At 36.0% G+C, this 21,274-nt stretch overlaps 1 protein-coding gene across 4 annotated transcripts in view; it reads right to left on the minus strand.

Annotated features, from left to right (window-relative positions):
* LOC137297119 (neuroglian-like) overlaps positions 1–21,274 on the minus strand; it is a 144,108-nt gene that overhangs the window by 87,355 nt on the left and 35,479 nt on the right. For all 4 annotated transcript variants that reach the window (XM_067829117.1, XM_067829114.1, XM_067829116.1 and 1 more), the window contains exon 2: positions 15,419–15,577. In XM_067829117.1, the coding sequence (XP_067685218.1) occupies positions 15,419–15,479 (61 nt within the window). In that variant the 5' untranslated portion in view covers positions 15,480–15,577. The remainder of the gene's footprint in view (positions 1–15,418; positions 15,578–21,274) is intronic.

The raw sequence follows: 21,274 nt of genomic DNA on the forward strand, positions 1-21,274 counted from the left end.
TCCAGACTGTGACGTCACAATGTCATCGGCTGATGGTCAACAAATGTTCAATGTGTCATGACCAGTCCAAAATTCATGCACATGTTTTCAAGTCCTCTGATATTTTAATGACGAAAATATCCATGCTGAGGACAAATTGGAATTGGTTTTACATTTGATGTCTGTCGTTAGAAAAATACCAAAAACGACGTTTAAGATGTTGGACATAAAACATCAATATAAAAGCACCAATGTGCCGTCGCAGTTTGGGCTGGTCTGTTGTTAGGACAAGGTAAAGCCTGAAAGCAATTAATGGAAGCACCACTTATGATTCATGCATCTTCAAAGCTGTAACAGACCAAATTAAATTGTCTGTACACATAGCAATAGGACATCGAGTCCACATTAACTTTGGTGAGTAATTAAGTCACTTGGCAAGCATCTAAAAATCATAGGCAAAATTGCAAATTGTTCTCTTTTTTCAAGGAATTACAGCCATGCTATGTTTTTAATATGCTCCCAAGAGATTGTGCCAGTCTTTGATACCAGTGGTTCATTATGCAAACACAATACCAAGCACATGGTGAGTCAATACCATATCCTCATGTGGAACTTGTTACAGAGACGATCTGCCATTGGAATCAATTTGGCACATGCAGAACTAGGACCACTGTACCAGGAAAGAGATGAACATGTCTAACTAAACAACAATGCATTTCTTACTCTGTTCAAAACCATCACTGTATACGTTTGGCCAATGTCGACTTTGTGATACTGAAATATCACTTTCCAAATGAACATGGAAGAAATATCATTATCAAATATTTAAAGGATCAAGAGGTGTCTGAAACCAAATTCCATTTTTAATCATCAACACAAGATGAAATTCTGGAAGGATCTGATTTGATGGCCACTTACTGCTCATAATTAGTGGCCATCTCAATGATGGCATTGACAAACCCGTCAGACCCTGGCTGAGATTGCTCCCTGAAACTACAGTCAGTTGTCAGGGCTTCATTAACAGTGGGCTTTCAATTTAAAAATGTATTTTTTTAAACATCAAATTAAGAAATGAAACTCATATTGCTTTGATTTTTTCATAATTCAAGCAAATTGCCACACATCATAATGACATTTTGTTGTTAGAAGAAAGATGATTAGAAATGTATGTAAGGACACATGCACACCCACATGAATGAAATGGACTGTTCTGTCTTTGGACAGTAACCTGCAATGAGATTGAAGATGCCAGGGTGGTGGGATACATTCTACTCCACCGTTCTTAATTGTTGATTTGTCTTTTGTTCCAATCTCTTGTGACAGTCCTCATTTTTCCATAGCGTGAGTCAAACTTTGAGTCACAGATCTAGTTTCAGATATTGATATCTGAACAGGTGTTTTCGCATAAGTAGCAAGAATACATCCAAAAGTCAACTGCTTCCATACAACACTGAAATACCAGTTTAACTATACCTTCAGAAACTGTCTGATATGTGCTATGAATTCTTGTATAACAGTCATTTTCAGTGGGAAAGCTGGTGGTTGTAGAACTATAAAGCCTGCTTAGAGACATGTCCCTCCTCCGGTAATGGTCGGTAACCATTTTTTAAAGCATGTCTGAAGAATGAGCATATTCCATGGCTGAACCTACCGCCAACAGGGAAAATGCACCTCGTGGTTGTCAACACATCAACAGTCACATGTCAATGCCAAAATTAGTTAAATTCTGCAATCGTGCCTTGTTAGAGGTCGCAGTGTGACGGAGGAAGGGGGCTGATTATGAGAAAGAGGTCTAGGTGCGACTAATGGTCATGCAGACTTTGCCAGAATTGACGCCAAAGAATTAGCAAGGAAATCCAGCTATCATTAGTCTGCAGGCGAACAGAACATGACTACAAACTCCACAAAGGAAGCTGCCTTTGTAAACTGGCCCAACTGCCATTATGAGTACTGGTTCCTATCTCTTGAAAATTAGGCAAGACTGAATGGGTGAAGATTCTGTCTTTCAGTAAATCGGAATCCCATCGCATGGAGAATTGTATATAAGGGGCAGCAGTTCATTGGTGTCTTCATGCAAATATCAGGAATTCCTGACCTCCACAAATAAACCCTCTTTGATGTGGTTCCATTAGGCTATGTGAGTTGACTGTTGGTACTAATTTGCAGGAATCCAAATTGTGTAGGTTGTGTACTCATTGATGAAAGCAGTAAACCAGCATCTGCATGTACCATATTGATCTTATACTCTTGATGATAAAACCCTTATGTGTTTGAACAGATTGACTACGAGGAATAAACACTGCAAGTAATCACTGCTTTGAAGATGTGGGATTACATTCATTTCAATAATTCAAAATGAAAAGGCACAATTATTTGGAATGACTATCATTACTTTTGAATTGTGATGATAAACAGGGCATCCTGGCCCATAACATTTTAATTTTTCAATTAAATTTTAAATAACCATCATGACACTTGACTTTCGATGATAAACAGGGCACCATTTTTAATGACACACTGTTTTATCCCTTTAAAATCACTTCACATTAAAGCCTCCTTTGAGAATGAGCGATTTAAGGAAATATCCAACAAAACACTGTGTTTGCACAAAAACAAAACCCTTCTTAAAAGATAAACACAATATAGAAACCACATATCGAACAATACTAAATTCCAAAGAAGGCTAATGTCATCCTTGGTGGTGATATTAAGAGCTAAACTCATTATCAATAAACAGGCAATATTTCCTGTTTCAAGAAATGACAATGGGCAAGATTTTTGTTGAGGCCATTACGGAAACAAGAGGATGGCTACCATTGTAAGCCAAACGAAAGACAGCAAATAATTAAGTAAATCTCACAAACACATCAGAGATAATCCTGCTGTTTCTCTCAAAAACCATAGTGAGACTGGGGCAACTATTTTGCTCAAGTGGCCATGATGCTCGAGGCCATGATGCGATCCTCCCAAAGCACAATGCAGAGTCTCATGCCCAATTGGTCGTCCCCACGTGGCGGAGGTGAATGGCGATGTAATTAGATTTTAAGATGGTGAAGGAAAAGGCCAGAGGACCTTGTTACCATCACCTATTTGTGGGTGCAAAGCTAGTTACAGGATGGGCATCCCTCGAGATAGATGCCTGTGTTGTGTAATTGTGAAGTGATCTTGTAACCACGACTGCAGTCTTAAATGCAGTTATGATGTACATATAAATGGAAAGCTAAGGCAGAACGTGACATCAAATGACCTTCTATCGACAAGAGACAAGTTCTTTAACAGTGTCTCAAGCCCCTTGTGTGCCAGATGAGTTTTAGAGTGGATTCAAAGAGTTGTTGTCTTTGGACTTTAAACTTCTTCAGAAAACTTCTGTCAGAAATATGGCAAAATTAAACCTGTCTTTAAGTTTGATCCAGTTTTAGTTCAGCCAATATCAATGACATCTTGTTCCTCTGATGATGATGAGAATCTTACCTACATCACGTGCTACACAAACACTGTATTATGTCAATCCTGTCAAAGTAGTACAACTAATCACACACCACTGACTAATTTGTTTGCCTTCCTTGTCATTTAAAAATGCCCTGTGACAGATGGAATGTCAGAAATTAGATTAGGTCACAGTGACCTAAAAGTAATTACCATAACAACTGACTAAACATCAATGTGATGGTATCATTAAGTTAATTAACTCTCATACGAAATTATTACACTACTCCCACAGTAGCGGAAGAAAGTACCATGGAGGTAAATGTGCGTGACATGTGGTTCCAACATTCAAGGACAGTCATTTGTCTGGACTAACATCCTTGCATAACTATCTAACATGCTTAATTGTCCAGAGAAAAGTCATTAGGTGACATTAGCAATGTCTCACATGACAGTGATGTGTTTAGACTGACATTCTTGCATAACAATTTAACATGCTCAATTGTCCAGTGACAACGTTATTAGGTGACATTAGCAATGTCTCTCTTAACACTGAGTGAGTGAGTGAGTTACAACATGCAGAGATGTAACACATGTTATATTTGGGATTACACTTTCTCAGGAAATGGCACTAAGTATTCACAACATGGAAACAGCTGATGTGCTACTGTCTGAGAAACTATTCCAGTAGTACAGAAAATAATCCCATTGTAATGACTTACGTTTATTTAACCCTACTCTCAACAATAATACAGCTGCGAGATGGAGGTAATAAATAATCAAATCTGGACCTGATAATCCAGTGATTAACATTATGAGCATCACTCTACACAATCACGATAGAGTGATGTATCTACCATTCAGCAAGGACACTGTCATGTTGATCATCCCACCAGACAGGCATGGGATCATGATGACCAGTTCCAGTGACCATCTTTAGGGGTAACCTCTTGCAATGACTATGCTGGGTTTGGACAAACTTCAGTCTTATCATGGTCTGACTACCTGACAATTCAGTGATCAGTCTAAACAATTAACATAGACTGGCATGTCAACCATTTAGCGAGGAACTTGGTCCTGTTGGTCAACGCAGCGGACAAGAATGGGTTTGTAACCATGCTTTGTAACCATGTCTGTAACCATGTTTGTAACCAGTTCCAACCTGGATCTTTACAGGTAACCTCTTGTGTGTTGGGTTTGGACAGACTTCAGTAGTATCATGGCTGGACATCTGACATGACCAAGAGTGAAACACCATGTCTTCAATGTTTACCGTGAAATCCTGACAAGCCCAGGATAATGATTACTCATTACAGGAGTTGATTACTCGTAACTATTGTTGTCATAAAAATAATTTAAAGAGTGCCATTTGACACTTGTTGAAAACAGGTTTGAGGAGAGTTCCGACATTCAAGGCTTCAGAAAGGTTTTTGAATGCTTTGTGTAATTATTATAGTGATTACTCAAGGCGCTGACATACATTTCCCTTGATCAGCGGATATCAGTATCAACAGCCCATCAGTCGCAACTTAGGGGGAAGACATGTCAAAACTTGGTGCATGATGTAATAGTTTCACTTGCACCACACATGTAATTGACTTGCCATGACATGTGTTTGTGCTGTATGACTGACAGGGCAGGACCTGTATGTACAAAAGAATTTGATTTTAGCTAAAATATTTCAGACTTACTGTTTCATTTGTTTAAACATTCAGTTGCCTTTATTGCACAGATTAGCTCTTTCATCAAGTTGACCTTGAATGCTTGTGATTATTCACAATATATACTTAATAAGGCATGAGAATAAATATCAAAACCATTTAATCAATTGTTCAGAAACAAACACTTCTCGAACACGTGTTTGATTAAGTCCTTATAATAAAGCTAATGCTTTGATCAGTACATTAGTGTTACATTAAAAATCACACATTAGAAAAATAACACATTCAAATGCCAAAAGGCAACACTATAAGAACTGCAAACATGTGTCTTGTCGTGCAAAGAAATCTCCTGAATAGAAATAGTTGATCTTTCTGCAGAAAATGTCAAAAGTAATAACTAACAAAATTCTAAATGTCAAAAAGAAGCACTGCACTACATAGTTCATATGTGTGCAAAGTTCCATGAATATATTTTGAACATGTGAGTGTAGCTGCAGAGACATACAATACTATTCGACAGTGTTAGATCTTGTTTCCATAGAAACACAAAAAATATGCATGTCTGAATATCTTAAATGTCAAATAGCACTACTAGACCTTACATATTACTATTTAATTTTGTCTGTGTACACAAGCTGGAACAATATGCATCAATTCACATGTATATAGACAAGACTGTTACTTCTGTGGAGTTCTTTTACAATGTCCATATTTCTGCACACAGTGAGTGACAATTCATTCCTCTGGTTATGACAAAGCACACATTCCTATAATTCCAATAATAAAATGTGTCAATGAAAAAAACAAATGGACCTGTGGTGAGTCACACGTGAGACTCGTCCTCAGCATCTCGCTGATAGAGTATTGTATTTCATGCTCTAAGCCATCAATACATCTACACCACGTTATAAACACAACTCCATGCTCACATGGAACAATGGACCTACAGCTTTGTCGTCAGTTTGCTATCAAATCCACCTGACAAATAATCGTTTGCATGAATAATTTGCAATGAGCACCATCTCCAGACAATGTAACTACCCTGCAATCTAATCTGCTCACATAAGTCTGTGACAGTATGACTGCATGCATCATGAAAACACTGTTATGTACATGCTATTGATATGTCTTGCAAGCCTTCATCAGTGACATCACAATGTCTTACAATGAAGTGGTGTGACATGATGTCTGATGAATAAGACTGGCTGTAATACCAGCCTGACAGTTTATCATCGGACACATAATCATCAGACACATTATTTAACATACTATCATCATATATAATTGTCTGGTACACTTAGAAAATAATAATTTTAGATATTTCTGGAAATACAACATATTGTATTGGGTTTTAGGAAAGAAAGCGACATAAAAGAAATTTTGACAATCGATACGAATGATAACTAACATTAAAAAAATATGCTGTTTCAGATGTAATAGTTTCAAAACACAGCCTCTGAACACAATTCCTATTTCAAGATGATTTTTTTGATATCGTGCATCAGAAACATCAGAAAACAAACCAACCTCATATCGCGCATCAGAAACATCAGAAAACAAACCAACCTCATAAATATTTCAGTGCTATTGCTCTAAAGCTTTTTCATATTTTCATTGCATAAATCCACTGTATATGCATAGCAGAATAATTTTAGCAGTTGTCTGCCCCACTGCCATTAAGCGTTTTAGCACAGTGTGTTCAACAAGATATCACATTAACAGACATGTTTGAGCATTAATTTTGCCCACTGTGACATAGGTGTGAAACACAAAACTATTTACCACACCTTCATGATGTATTACACCATAACGACGCAACCTTCAACCTTATGTCTTTATAGATATCCCACAACATAGAATGTTAATACGCCTCTTTACCAGTCTTATTGTTCATAACCAACTGTTCATCACATGTACATTTCATGAAAACTATCATACAGTGCAGACACGTAACATTAAACCCAGACCTTTTGTTCTGAACATGTCAAAACCATAAAATGAATGACAAACATTTAGCCTCGAGAACAATGGCTGGTAACCGAAGCCTATCTGAAATTATTCATTGGAAGCACTTTGGAGTGTTTTCTGCTATCATGTTCTGCATGGCAGAGGTGGTAATGTATTACTGTTAAGGCATTGCTCATCATATGTGTAGCATGATCATGTTGAACCACAACCTGTGTGGTTGTTGAAGCAACGAAAGATGAATCAATGCAGTGCATCTATTGTTAAAAACTTACTTTCACTATTGAGAATTAAGCTACCTATTCTGTATATTGTACGCTGTATATTCAAATTCACTTAAACTGCTGTAGGGCAGAAGTGCTATTACTTTTCTAGCAGGGCATGGAGTCATTCTACAGATGACATACAAACCTTGTCAGTTTACTGGCTGCATGGACAGACAACACATGGACTGGAGTATGAATAGAGGATGGGCTGCAGACTTCAAAGAAAAGCATGACATCAAACATAGCATTCATATTACAAAAGTTGGCATATTTGAGTGTGATCTGTATATTTTCTATGACATCATCGACAGCAGTAATCTGTGACATATGAATGTCATGTACAACACACTTTGGTTAAGTGCAGTGACTAGTCTTTCATCTCGTGAGATCATCCATGTCTATGTCCTGCAAGTCTTGCCTCTTACTGATGACTGACACAACCATTTAACCAACAATGACATTGTTGCCCCTTCAAACAATGCACACCAGGGGGACATCAGATGTTCCTGTAGCTCACACTATCCTTCAGCTGTTCCAAGTAACCAGCAATCACATTCCCCATGACATGACCCATGAGGGTTGAGGGAGGGGTTCCTCTCCGTACCATCTTAATTGCCTCTCTTTGTGTTTGGATTCTAATATTACATAAAATGTGCTCCCAGTAACAAAGACAGCTCACAAATCTCACTTCTGTCAAAGGTAATGATACAAAAAAGACGATATCATGTTTTCACACTATTGACATGTCACGCAGCACTTAAACATGACATGTGATGTCATGCAAGCCATTGCCTCAACGACATATGCCATTACCAAAGACTACACTACCTATTGATGTTGAAGACTCACAGAAGTAAGATAAATGACTGTGATTTCATTTAGAATGTGAATAAATATTTCCCAAAATATACACAAGTAAGGACAATCGTCAATTTCTTAAAAGAAGCAAATCCATAAATAACAAAGTCTTGTAATTTCAAAGAAAAGAATATCATAGCAACATAAGTATCCCTAATTGTATTTAAACTTTTTTCTTTGATCCTGGGTTTTGGCAAAGATCTATGGGGAGGGTTTTGATGCTTTTCTTTCATATTTTTTCATGTAAGGTAGTTCAAATGATTTTCATATTTAAAAATATTTGGTGATTTTATAAAAATCTCAATTCAAGGATATAACTGGAGATAGCACAAGCAAATATTCTTTTCTAATAGTACATCAAGAAGAAATTGAAAATGGTTATCTACATAATGGAAGATTCATAAGATATTATTTGAATTACTCATGATTCCATTGTTGATTCATTTATTAATGATTTGCTGTACAGAGCTAGAGGCAGTAATGTGATATATCCAACAGACAGACTCAGTCAGGTTTTTTTCCCTCAGACAAGCGCTGGGACAACACCTTACTTTGTAGCCAGTAGAACGGAAACACTAGACTGTTTCCTCATGCAAAGAACACATTGGAGTGGTGAACATTTAAAACAAAAATGTTTTCTTCAATTTGAAAATCCATTCTCAGGAATCTCCCGTTTCAAAAACTATTTGTTGCTGTTTTGCGCATATTTGAAAACTCACCATCTTGAAAGTTTGTACTTAGACAAATATTTGGTATCTGCGGCCCTGTCACCATTATACTCAACTGATGACTGGATAAAGATTGTTTGGCAGCTGACATGACTTAAAGAACATTGTTGGTGGAATCACAGAATCCTCAGAACTGGTGCTGTCCTGCTGCAGGAAGTTTCAAGTTATGCAGACTGTACAAGCTGTGGGTTCTTGTACAAGTATGGTTAGCACAACAACAGCTGAAACTCAATTATTTTAACATAGACTTCAGTGCTCAAATTCTTGAACATGATTAAACACACAGTGCTATCTTCAGATTGTCAGCCCTTCCTGAGTATTACCTTGAAAAATATCAATCTGTGCAAATTAAAAAGTAAATTCTAGGTTTTGTAAAGGAAGGATTAAACACACAGTGCTATCTTCAGATTGTCAACCCTACCTGAGTATTACCTTGAAAAATATCAATCTGTGCAAATGAAAAAGTAAATCCAGGTTTTGTAAAGGAATGAGGATTTCATCTCATATTGGGATAAACTGATAATGCTGTTCACTTAATTTCATTTCTTTCAACTAACCTCTGTACACTACTTCTTTTTACTCAAACCACCTAGCTTTATAGTAGACAACTGGCAGATATTAGGATACAGAAATACAGAAATCAAGATAAATGTAAAAACTGTACTGGACGTCATGGTAAGATCTCAATGTGGATATAAGTCTTATCATATACCAAAGACTTCAAGCTTAACAACCCTCGTTGACTCATCATGTGAAATATAGATGTATCACACTGGTGCTGTTGGAATACTACTTGACAAACAAACCCAAAACTGACTGGTTGTAAACACTGATTCCTTCAGTTTAATAAGATGTACCCATACATGGATACATTTAGCAGTCATTCTCCAGAAAATGATGAAAGAATTGTCAAACAGTCATCTAGATGTAATTACAACATCACCACCAACCCAATAACCCATGTTAATGAACCAGTGTAAATCCTGATGGAGATTCAATTCTTATGTGTATGCTGCACATGATTTTCTTTAAACCTAAGAAAAGAAATCCACACTCTTTCATTAAAACTTAATGTCCCAAACATCTCCCGGTAATATATTACAAAAGATTTGTGAAGCACACATGCATACAGCATGAAATGAAGAATATTGCACGAGACATTGGCGCCACTCTGCTCGTATTCCCACCGGTGCAAAAAACGCACAGGACACATGAAACAGTCCACGACACACCTCGACACATATTGATCTCTCCAAGAGAAGTTTACGCTCTGTCGGGTTACATTTTCAGCAAATACAGTTATTCCTCAAAGTGAATTCAATCGGTGTCATGGAGTCTATTTTGGTGAACCTACATTTTTGCTTCAGCAAGTTGGATGATGTGTTTAAACTGCTGGTCGCGTTTGGGACTGATAGAAACACCTTTCAGTGCCTGGCACCAGGAATCACTGATTACAGCCCAAAATGAAAATTGGAAATGTCAGATTGGGCGATTTTTTGTACAGGATTTAGACACTTTTAAATCAGATGTACATCTCCATTGCAAGAAAAACACAAAAAGCTGATGATTGTGAAAGAAATATTCTACAGTTGGGATTTCTTTAATTTAAAATTTCTGCTTCTTTGAATCTGACATGGATTTAAAATAAAGAATCTAACATGTAAGTGATTTAAACAAATCAGTACTATGTTAATAATAACACATGGATATTTTCATCATTTTCACAGGAACAGGAATTACATGGAAACATTACTGAAATGCTTATCAAACAAATAAAAGACAACCCAAATATTCAAAGTAAACAAATAAATAATCATATTTTGAATACATCACTGAACACCCATTTATTTTAAAAGTTAAAGTTTACTAATATCCCAATTAAAATCACATAACTGTTTAAACATTTCCAACACACACTTGATTTGAATGGAAGTTCTATTTCACAAATGTACAAGTTTCTAAAAATGGAAACATTGACATGCCATCCCCCCAATGTTGAGCCTCAGTAGTACTGATGACAGTCTGTGCTCACAAGGCAACACAACATCTATCTCACTCAACTTAAGCTAGAAAGTCTTGTAATAACCAATTGATCGACTGATTTATGTGCACTGCAGAAACAATATCGTTTTTCTCTCTGTGTCTGGCCATCCGATATTGACGGACAACAAATTACGTGTTATGATCAGTGCACTGGCTATGAAGGGGGCCCAGTGTTGACAGTCCGGCATAACAATCCAGCCACAAAAGATTACCATGTGTTGAAATATGGCGTACTGGACATTTGCAGGCGATGGGGAAGATTACAGTTTGGTTTACAGTCCAGACATTTTCATCACAGACTGAGCAGACAAAATTCTAAACCTTACATAATGACATGAACTATACCCCAGGACTGTCTGTGGTAAGCTGCCAAGATTGTTTCGATCTTAAATAATGATACAGCGAAAACTTGTTAGTTTGGACTGTGTTAGTCTGAAAACTCTATCCCTGAGCTAACATAGTTTGATTTCAAGATATCGATGAAGAAAGATTAGTTAGATGAAGACAGATACAAGGCCAATTCTGAAGTTTCTCTTCCCAATTTCTAGAGGCCAAACAAGCACCGTGTGGACACATAGGGATTAAATTATATCTGCGTTGATAGCACTTTCTTTAATTTGACAGACCAATTGGGTTCAATTACAATTTGAATAGACAGTATTGTCCAAACAAGTACACTTACCTACCTCAATTTTTTTAATTTGGTTTTAATTTCAGCACAGAAAACAAAAATATCCATTAAAATATGAGAACAAAAAAGATAACAAAGCTTTAAAATGAGATACACTGAGATAGTCATAGTGAGTGACTGAGTTAGGTTTTACGCCGCTTTTAGCAATATTCCAGCGATATCACGGCGGGGGACACAAGAAAATGGGCCTCACACATTGTACCCATGTGGGGAATCAAGCCTGGGTCTTCGGCGTGACGAGCGAACACTTAACCACTAGGCTACCCCTCCGCCCCTGAGATACCTAAGATGTAACAGAAATTTTGTAGATGTCAATGAGAGGACATGTTTATACATTTTTCAGAAGTAATGTTGTTTGTAAGATTATTGTACTCCAAGCAACCTGCAGGTGAGTCATATTCAAGTTAATTCTTCTGAAAATATGTCCATATAGCGTCCACAACAGTCGTCCACAACATGTTGTAAAGGGTAATATCATATTTCACTGCTTCAGTTGTCCACAACAGTTTCATGTTGACAGTCAACAGCTCCCATTAAAATATTTGTGAACTCAAATTCCTGGTGATCTTTACTGATTTATCCTACATTTCAAACAAAAACTAGAAAGGACGGCATTGGATCCCATTTCACTGCCTAATTAGTTTCATATGACAAAGAAATCAACTTTAATCCCAATTTCACCAGACTTTATGAATGTAAACTCCATCCCATCGACAGCCTGTTGTCAATCCTTTGTGACATTCCCTTGTCACATGATCACATTTCCTGGTCACGTGACAGCAAGTCAGCCACGTGTGATTACACACAATGTCTCAATCTCCAGCAAGTACATTATGATGTTGAAATGTGATGCAACTGATGATTAAAGGAAAACAGGACCAAGTCTCAAATGAACAAGCAATCAAATGCAACTTCCAGTTTATCTTGAAATTCCAGCATAGTCTGATGTAAATGATGACATTCTCAGTGCATCTTGAGAAAGTGAATTACTACTGGTTATGAAAATGATCTTCACAAATGTCTTTTTTGTTGACTCAAATTTAATGCAGTGGTAACCTTTAAGAACTTACAAAAATTATACCTAAATATAATATGTGTGTCTGTGTGTGTGCACGCATGTGCGTGAAAGCGTGCATGGTGCAGTCAGTCATCCAAATATTGAAACTGTTAAGTCCTCAAAACATACTCCTAAAGAAACCAAAAGAAGTGAATAATGTCACGTTTAAAATGTTTTAACGTCCTAATCAACCATACTCACATGAAAGCATGTAATGAAAATAAGGAAGGGCATGATTGTGACCTCTGCTGAAGCACGACACTTAAACAGAATTTACAATTAAGATCATACTAGCATCTCATTTGTATTACATCAAAGCATTCCATCAGGACAAAGACTCCTATACTGCATTCTAACATGGGCATAAAACAAGTTGGTCAAACCATATCAGTTCTACCCATAATAAATGAACCTTTTTTAAGAAATCTGAATGCTTTATTTTCTCTCATAGATATGGTCAGTGCCTTTACTTTAAACATGACATTAACGGACATTAAGCATTCATTGTGCAATCTAACAGGGATCATTAGTCAGGAGCCATTCCTCTGACTTCAATTCAACCCAAGGCACCAACATCAAACAGATATTGAATAACTTATATATTTAGACATTATCCTAAATACACCAATTTGCTCTTGTAATCCATGATCACATCACTTAGTTCAATAAATCTAGGTTTAATTTGTTCAATGTTTATTTTCTCTTGGAAACAAATCAATACCAAAATACCTTTGAAATCTAGACAATACCATCAGGCACCATCAGCATCTCAGTTGCTGGGAAAAAACCCCAGAAAATGATCACTCTGAAAACTTTGTCTTCCTGCCATTTTTGGCATTATCTGTGATGTTGAACTAATAACTTATCTTTAAGGCTGATATCCATGCACTGAAGTCTCAAGGGCCTCATTCAATCATGATAGGCCTTTCATCTTAAAACTTATTACTAAAGCAGAAAAGCAGGTTTAAATTGAAGATTACAAATTACTTATTACAAGATTATAAATGAAAGTTAAATATGGTTCAGATTTCTTATTCATCACAACAAATATTCATTGTTTATAAAACCTTATGAAATATTCCAAACAATATAGGTCAAGGCCATTTTTCTTTGGTACTGAGTTCAGCAATAAACATCTGTCAAGCAGGATGAGTGTTATATGTCAATCATATATCAGTGAACATATCTGTTCCAACATCATGTCTACTTCCTCATCTAATTCAAACTAACACATTACATTTTCATTAATGGAAATACTTCTGACGTCAATTTTTCTACCACATCAAACCGTAAATTAGTTTTATTCAAGTCATAAAGCCCTCATAATCCCCTCTTAGTTTGTGATAACCCCCATATGTTGCACATATGAACATATGGAGTCAGGTATATCAGTAACAATGTACATGAACCTATTTATATTCTGGGTATTGATGGACTGGTCACAGATGGGTGTAAACATATGGTCCCATGAAACCACTTTAACTCCCCATGAGTGTAAACAACTGAGAGTAGCCACGGTCAAACTGAATTGTATGACCATAGGCAAAACATAAACATCCTTTCATCAATATACACCTACACACCATCAACACTCACACCAGGCATCAGGAACCGAGAAATAATAAACTGCAGTACTAAAAATCAACACCTTTTCTCTTAACCCTTTGTTATGAACGATAAATGGTGATTTCCACATCGGATTTCCTTCAAGATGTCATTAAGTAAATTTACTCTCTACTTTCATGGACAGAATGACCTTTTTTTGACAATAAAGAGGCCATTAAGGTGGTGATGATTAAAGATGTTGAAACCAGAAGTCTGGCTCAGATTAACAGGCATATTGTGTTGTGTTGTCAGTGCGTAAGATCCATTTACCAACATAAACCTACATAGAACTGGATATGTGTTTACTGAATTTACTACACCATTGTAAAACAATGCTTCTGTTACATCTGATGAGGAAGGGGATGAATCATGATTGTAGATACTTGATATGTGAAAACAAATCCTAAGACATTACGCTCATGGTACAACATGATATTTTTTTCTTTTGATGCCATTCATTCGCAAATAAAATACTCCTAAGTTCATGAATGTGAGAGTTTCTGAATGTAACAATCTCTGATGTGGGTGACTGAATGTGAAGTCCCTCTAAGCAAGCAAGGTAGCCCAGTGGTATGTGGTTTGGAGTTTGATTCCACAACATGTTGAGGATAACATTCTTACAGAGTTTCTAGTTGGACATACTAGCCATGGACATTGTCATACAGAATATACACTTGCTTGCTCAAAACTCTTTCTTAATTGAAACTTTATTAGATCTGATGTACCAAAATATTTAGTACAGAATATTAATGTTCTGAAGCCGAAGTTTGGTGTAAATTGAGACTGAATATCATTTTGGTGTGATAAACAAATGTCTGACTTGAAATATTCAACAAATGACATAGAACAAATTGATATAGAACAACTTATATATACTGGACAAAGTCAGGGATGTATGTAAATTTTGAAATTATGAATAATAATCTATTTACTCATTGACACACTGATGAAATATCGATCATAAAGAAGCTAATATCCTTAACTTATTTTGTCCAGTATATTTTAAGATCCTAATGTTCTACAGTTATAAGTCTTTAAAGTTCTTTCAAAGCAACTAACAATCCTGAATGGCATACATACTAACCAGAAACTATAAGAATCGTATCCATGGTAAATACCATTAAAGAGATGGTACTCACCTAATGCTGGTAGGATGAACCAGTGCCACAGCAACGCCAACTCTGTGTAAGAACTCCTCATGGTTTAAACAGATGCTGACACCTTCCTTCCCACTTCACATCTCTGGGCAATTGACACCAATAACATCCATGTACTGTGTGTCAACGTGACTTGTAAACCTAGAATATAATGAAACATGCATTAGTCAATTTCAATAAGACAACTTAATCGTATGTTACCACTGAGGTTTTGATAAAAGATTACAGGGTATTTGAATGGGGATTTGCCATGCTTATTAAAGGGGTTTTATAAAAGGGTTTTAGTCTGGTAATGTGAAAGGTAATAGATACACAAGTATGGAGGTATTATGTTTGAATTGTGTTAGGTATATGTCCTCATAATTATCATCAGAATTAGTATTTCGTATTTAAAAAAACATCACTATTCTCTATGACTGTTTTTGTTGAAGTTGAGCTCAGCAAAAACACAATTCAATAGCCCTTAAATGTTAATACTCAATAGCAACACCTTTCTCAGCACAAATCATCAAATATGAAAGATACAATTTCAAATTAATCAATACAAGTTCATTTGACGCTAAAACTATTTATCTCAAAGGTCAGACACATAAACCCAGTGTATAGATTGGTAATTGTACAACCAGTACCCTAGAGCTGAAATCTCCATGTCTATTCATACCATAATGAAATAAGTGACGGAAATTGACGCATCACAAATTGTCATGATCACTTTCATCATCTCACACTAAACAAAATTGCCACTGAAATTTGACATCCATGAGCCTGTATTTGGAATCATGTTATGCTTTCTCAAATTAAATAAAACTAAATGACCAAAACTGAACTCTTTGGAATTAGTTTCCTGAAATGCATGCCAACAACAGAAATGAATGTTGAAATATACGATCACGTCAAAAAGGAATTGCAAAAGTCACCACAAATGTAGCAGGAAGAAATCATATCTTGCAGGAAGAAATATATGCTTTCCTACCAGTTGTCGCACTTTTCAACAGGTCTCCATGTGAATGAGTCCACAATAACCTTAAACATCCACAGTGATTCTAAACAAGCAGCACGGAGACTATATCTACACCACCTCCTTTTCAATTGTTCTCACCATATGACACACACTGCCTGTGCACATTTCATAAACAGAATCCTCGCTCACACACTCAAGAACTCTCAGCGCAAAAAGAGTGTTTTATATCCTTCTCTGAATTTCACGGTCATGTGGAAACCAGTATCACTTTCCTGGTGTCATTTTTTAACAGTGTTGAAAGAAAGACCAAAATGAGCTCAACTATCAACTTTCCATATGGGTTTAAGGAAAAATATAAGAAATCATCGTAAATTTCAATAATTTGTTCTTAACCACAGGAAGTCCACCTCCTTTTGTTTTTATATGACAATGTTTAATATTGAAACACATATGTTCCGAGGAGTTAATGTTTCAAAAAGAGAAATATCTCTCACCTAAAAACCATGGAATATTGAACAAAACAGACATATAATTTCATTTATACTTTTCATATTTAATTATGTTTTATGTGTGTAATCCTTTTTTCTAACTGCCTGAATGTACAGTATTAATAAGAATTAACAATTTGGACAAAACCTTTCATACAAAACGCATCATATATCAGATGCAGAAAATTATACATTATATCTAACAACCTAAACCAACTAACACAGGTAAAGTTGATAAAATCATCAATCCTTATGAAAAGCACTATAATAAGTAATAACAGCGTTAGAGTCTTGACACCTGGGTTCAGGAAATACACATCAAACATCTATAAAACGTATCATCCCCTATTCCCACATCAATGATGCATCATCACAACACCCCAGTGAGCAATAAACTGCAATGAAAGTTCACAATGTATCTGATAAAACAGAATAATTTCTGTATCTCCAACAGCGTAAGTAAGGTTTACTGGCTGTACATGGCAATAGGTGATGACGGGTGGTTGATGGTGGTCGAAGGTAGGTGGGAGACTGTAAAATCTTTATAAGCAGCTCTAACATACATCTCATGTTACTGACAGTAATTGTTTCCTTGTTTTTTCCCTGTTTTTCCCTACTTCATCACACAAATTCTATGCTTGTGTGGCTCTGGTAATACCAAGAGATACAGTTGAGTTGGGATAAATATTACTTGCTTGATAAATGTCCTTCCAGATGTACAAAAATGTTGTATCGAAAGAGTAAGTGAGGGAAGGCATGCACAACATAGTTTCATCAAGAGTGCTATTCACAGAGAGCACTGGAAGAAAAGGAGTTGAAATCCATAACCATTCTTGATACTAAAGCTTCTTACACATGTTATACTCCAGTTTCTTTAACAACTTGACACTACATGTTGTTACTAAAGCTTGATACTACAGCTCCTTACACTGCTTGATACATTGTCTCATACAGCTTTCCATACCACTTCATGCTACAGCTTGATACTTCATCTTGTAAGTATAGTTTCTCATACAGCTTGATACTAAAGCTTCTTACACATTTTATACTCCAGTTTCTTGAACAACTTGACACTACATGTTGTTACTACAGTGTATCATACAGCTTGATACTACAGCTCCTTACACTGCTTGATACATTGTCTCATACAGCTTTCCATACCACTTCATGCTACAGCTTGATACTTCATCTTGTAAGTATAGTTTCTCATACAGCTTGATACTACAGCTAATTACACATCTCGATACATATCATACAGTTTTGTATATAATTTGATGCTTGATGCTAAAGCTCCTTACACAGCCTTATACTACAGCTGAATGCTATAGCTTCTTATGCAGCTAGATACTACAGCTCCCAGCACAGCTTCAGACTACAGATACATCATGATACAGTAACTACAGCTTCTCAATAGCTCTCACAGATAGTATACTACTGACAGCAACATAAAACTTTACTTAGTTGCCAATCTCATTGGCTTACATCTTCCATGGTAGCAAAACGTGTTTCACTTCCAAAATTGATTTGAACACATTTTGTGAAACAAGGTTAAGCTTACTCTTTTTTTAATTAAAATGTTCCTTTCATAACCTTTTCAAATGACGCCTTAGGAGTAAATATGAAAGGTTGAAATATTGCTTACTTCAGCATAAATGTTCTGATCTGATATTCCACATTTGCACATAAGGCTTCATAAAAATGACTTTCTATTGCTGACAATAGTTAATTGTTAATATATATTTTTCAGAATAACTAATTAATCGACCCTTTCACAGCAAGAACATGAAAACTGACCAACTGTTCGGCATAAAAGACACAAGTCAGTCTGTGCGATGATCAGTAACTTGACACATTGTGGCAGTAATCACCTGGAGATGAATACATACAAGGTAATTATTGATGACGTTGCTAAATAATTCATAGTGATAGCTATAACTATACAGGTTGCTCTTGATTACTTTGCTCTAAATAATCTGAATACCTGCAATCCAGAATTGTTTAAGTAGTAACACTTCAACTCTACCATTAACACATTTTCTAAACATCAGTTCCAGCTCAAACTATTTTCAGAGAAATACAATATTTTTGTTAGAAAAGATCATGTAACTTAGAAGCTGAGATAGTGCTTTTGGTATGCATGAAAGAGTGCTTTTGGTATGCATGATAGAGTGCTTTTGTTATGCGTGGGATAGTGCTTTTGATATGCACGAGATAGTGCTTTGAGTATCCATGACACTGCTTTTGGTATGTGTGAAATAGTGCTTTCAGTATGCATGAGACAGTGCTTCAGTATGCAAGTGATAGTGCTTTCATTATGCATAAGGTAGTGCTTTCAGTATGCATGAGATGGTGTTTTGAACACAGTGCTCTTTGTACACATGATACAGCGCTTTTGGTACACACATGACAGTGCTTTCAGAACACACATTTGGTAAATGCATACAATTTGTAAAGTAGTTTGAATCTGGTAGTTCATTTTTGTTCCCTGAAAATGGAAATCACCAAACCGATTCTATTAGCACTACAGAATCTATAGTGTATTGATAAAAAACAAGAACAAAATCTGTTAAGTTGAATATAAGGTTGTCAGTTCTATACTGCTGGAAGTGTGAAATTCAGTTCTTTAAAAATTGTTCAAACCCAGTTTCCTCCTTGTCTCAAGGCATTTTCAAAAACGTCTAGCATTCTCTTTAACAGTTGTATTAGTATCGATTTCATCTGAAAGTGATCTCCAATCAGACTAATCCATGTTTAATCTGTTTGAAGCATACAGTTTCAACACTGATATGATTAGTCTCAAAGCTTGTATGTCATTCCTTATGTTAATGAACAAATAGTAAATTCAATTGCATGAAATATCAGCAGCAATATCCATGATTCAAACATGATTCATGATTTGCAAACTACAGTCATAATGAACTGAAAGGGACACTAATTTCAGTTTGGTGTAACCATAGTTCGAATCATACATTTATAACAAAACACAGCAAGTTGTAAGGGACAAAAATTCAGTTAATCATAGGCATGTTTGTTACACGCATAGTTTACATTTTATATTTATTTTCAAAGTGATTTTCCTGACCATATGTCGGTTTCTTGGAATAACAGAATAAAAGTAATGAGTTCAAATGATGGTTAAACCTTAGTAAAGTTAGAGAAAATTACATGATGCATTAGTGTCTACATGTGTTTTACAACAAAAACCCACACACAAACTAGACAACAGTATTTATGGTGATGTTCACTGTGTTATTATTTTGTTGTAACATTTGTGTACCAAGCATCTTCACCCACAAAACAAGAAAACAATGAGATGACATCAGAAGCACTCCAGCTGTTAACAAGAGGAGTACAGAAGACTCTAACCATAGACTATCAACTACAGTATCTCATCATGGTATATGTTTTATACATTTTTTTTTCAGTTGATGTCAACTCAGCAAAGCCTAAATGATGCAGATTTTTGCAGATGTAGGTTGAGAGTCAGGAGGAGAGGAACACATCTAGTATTCATCCCTAATCATAGGATTCTGCCATGCCTTTGAGATGCAACTCCACAGACTATATTTTCTCCTAGAATGATACTAATGATACTGACTTCAACTAGTTTCACCAATGTAGAATCTAACATTAAAGGATTTTAGACAAAGGTGATTTAAAGTAAAGCATAATGATCGCAACTCTTACAAATATAGTGAAAGTATTAATTTTCTTACAAATCCAATTAATGAGGAAAGTCTATTCATGTTATTATCATTATTTTTTTTATTTTGCCCACCCTGTTCTTTAACATATTATTTTACCACATACATCCTTTACCTCCTAGTGACATTATTATTGAACTGAAATATAAACCTCCACAACCATGGGATCTAGGCTTTTGGTAATTAGAAGAATTTTTCTGTAAATCTAAGACCTAAAATCAATTGAACATCACATTACAGAAAAACTACATCAAACAGATCATTTGACATTTCCTTGCAAATCTAGAAAACCATTTGAAACTAACATCGTAACAAAGCAATGTGATTTGATTCAGTGCAGACAAATCAATACCATATGCTTCACAGCAAAATATATACAATGTGATAGCAACTGAAAGAGCATGACTGATATAACTCACATAATTGCGGTCTTTACATGCAGCCACTGAAATTGACGCGCTATCAACAACCTTCTCTCTCAGTATCAAACACCCAATGATCCCATAATTGCTACTCCATATATCCTGCATTCTCATCCCAAGCATGCGACATGCTCGACCTCGACAGGTCGACCTGGCTAGGTCAATGCTGCATGTGCTATACCACTCACTGGAGTTTTCAGCTGGGATGAAGTTCTCCAGCACATAGAATCTAATTTCAAAACCCACCGACAGCTGATGGAATC

Source organism: Haliotis asinina, chromosome 9 (assembly GCF_037392515.1).
Source record: "Haliotis asinina isolate JCU_RB_2024 chromosome 9, JCU_Hal_asi_v2, whole genome shotgun sequence".
Classification (NCBI taxonomy): domain Eukaryota; kingdom Metazoa; phylum Mollusca; class Gastropoda; order Lepetellida; family Haliotidae; genus Haliotis; species Haliotis asinina.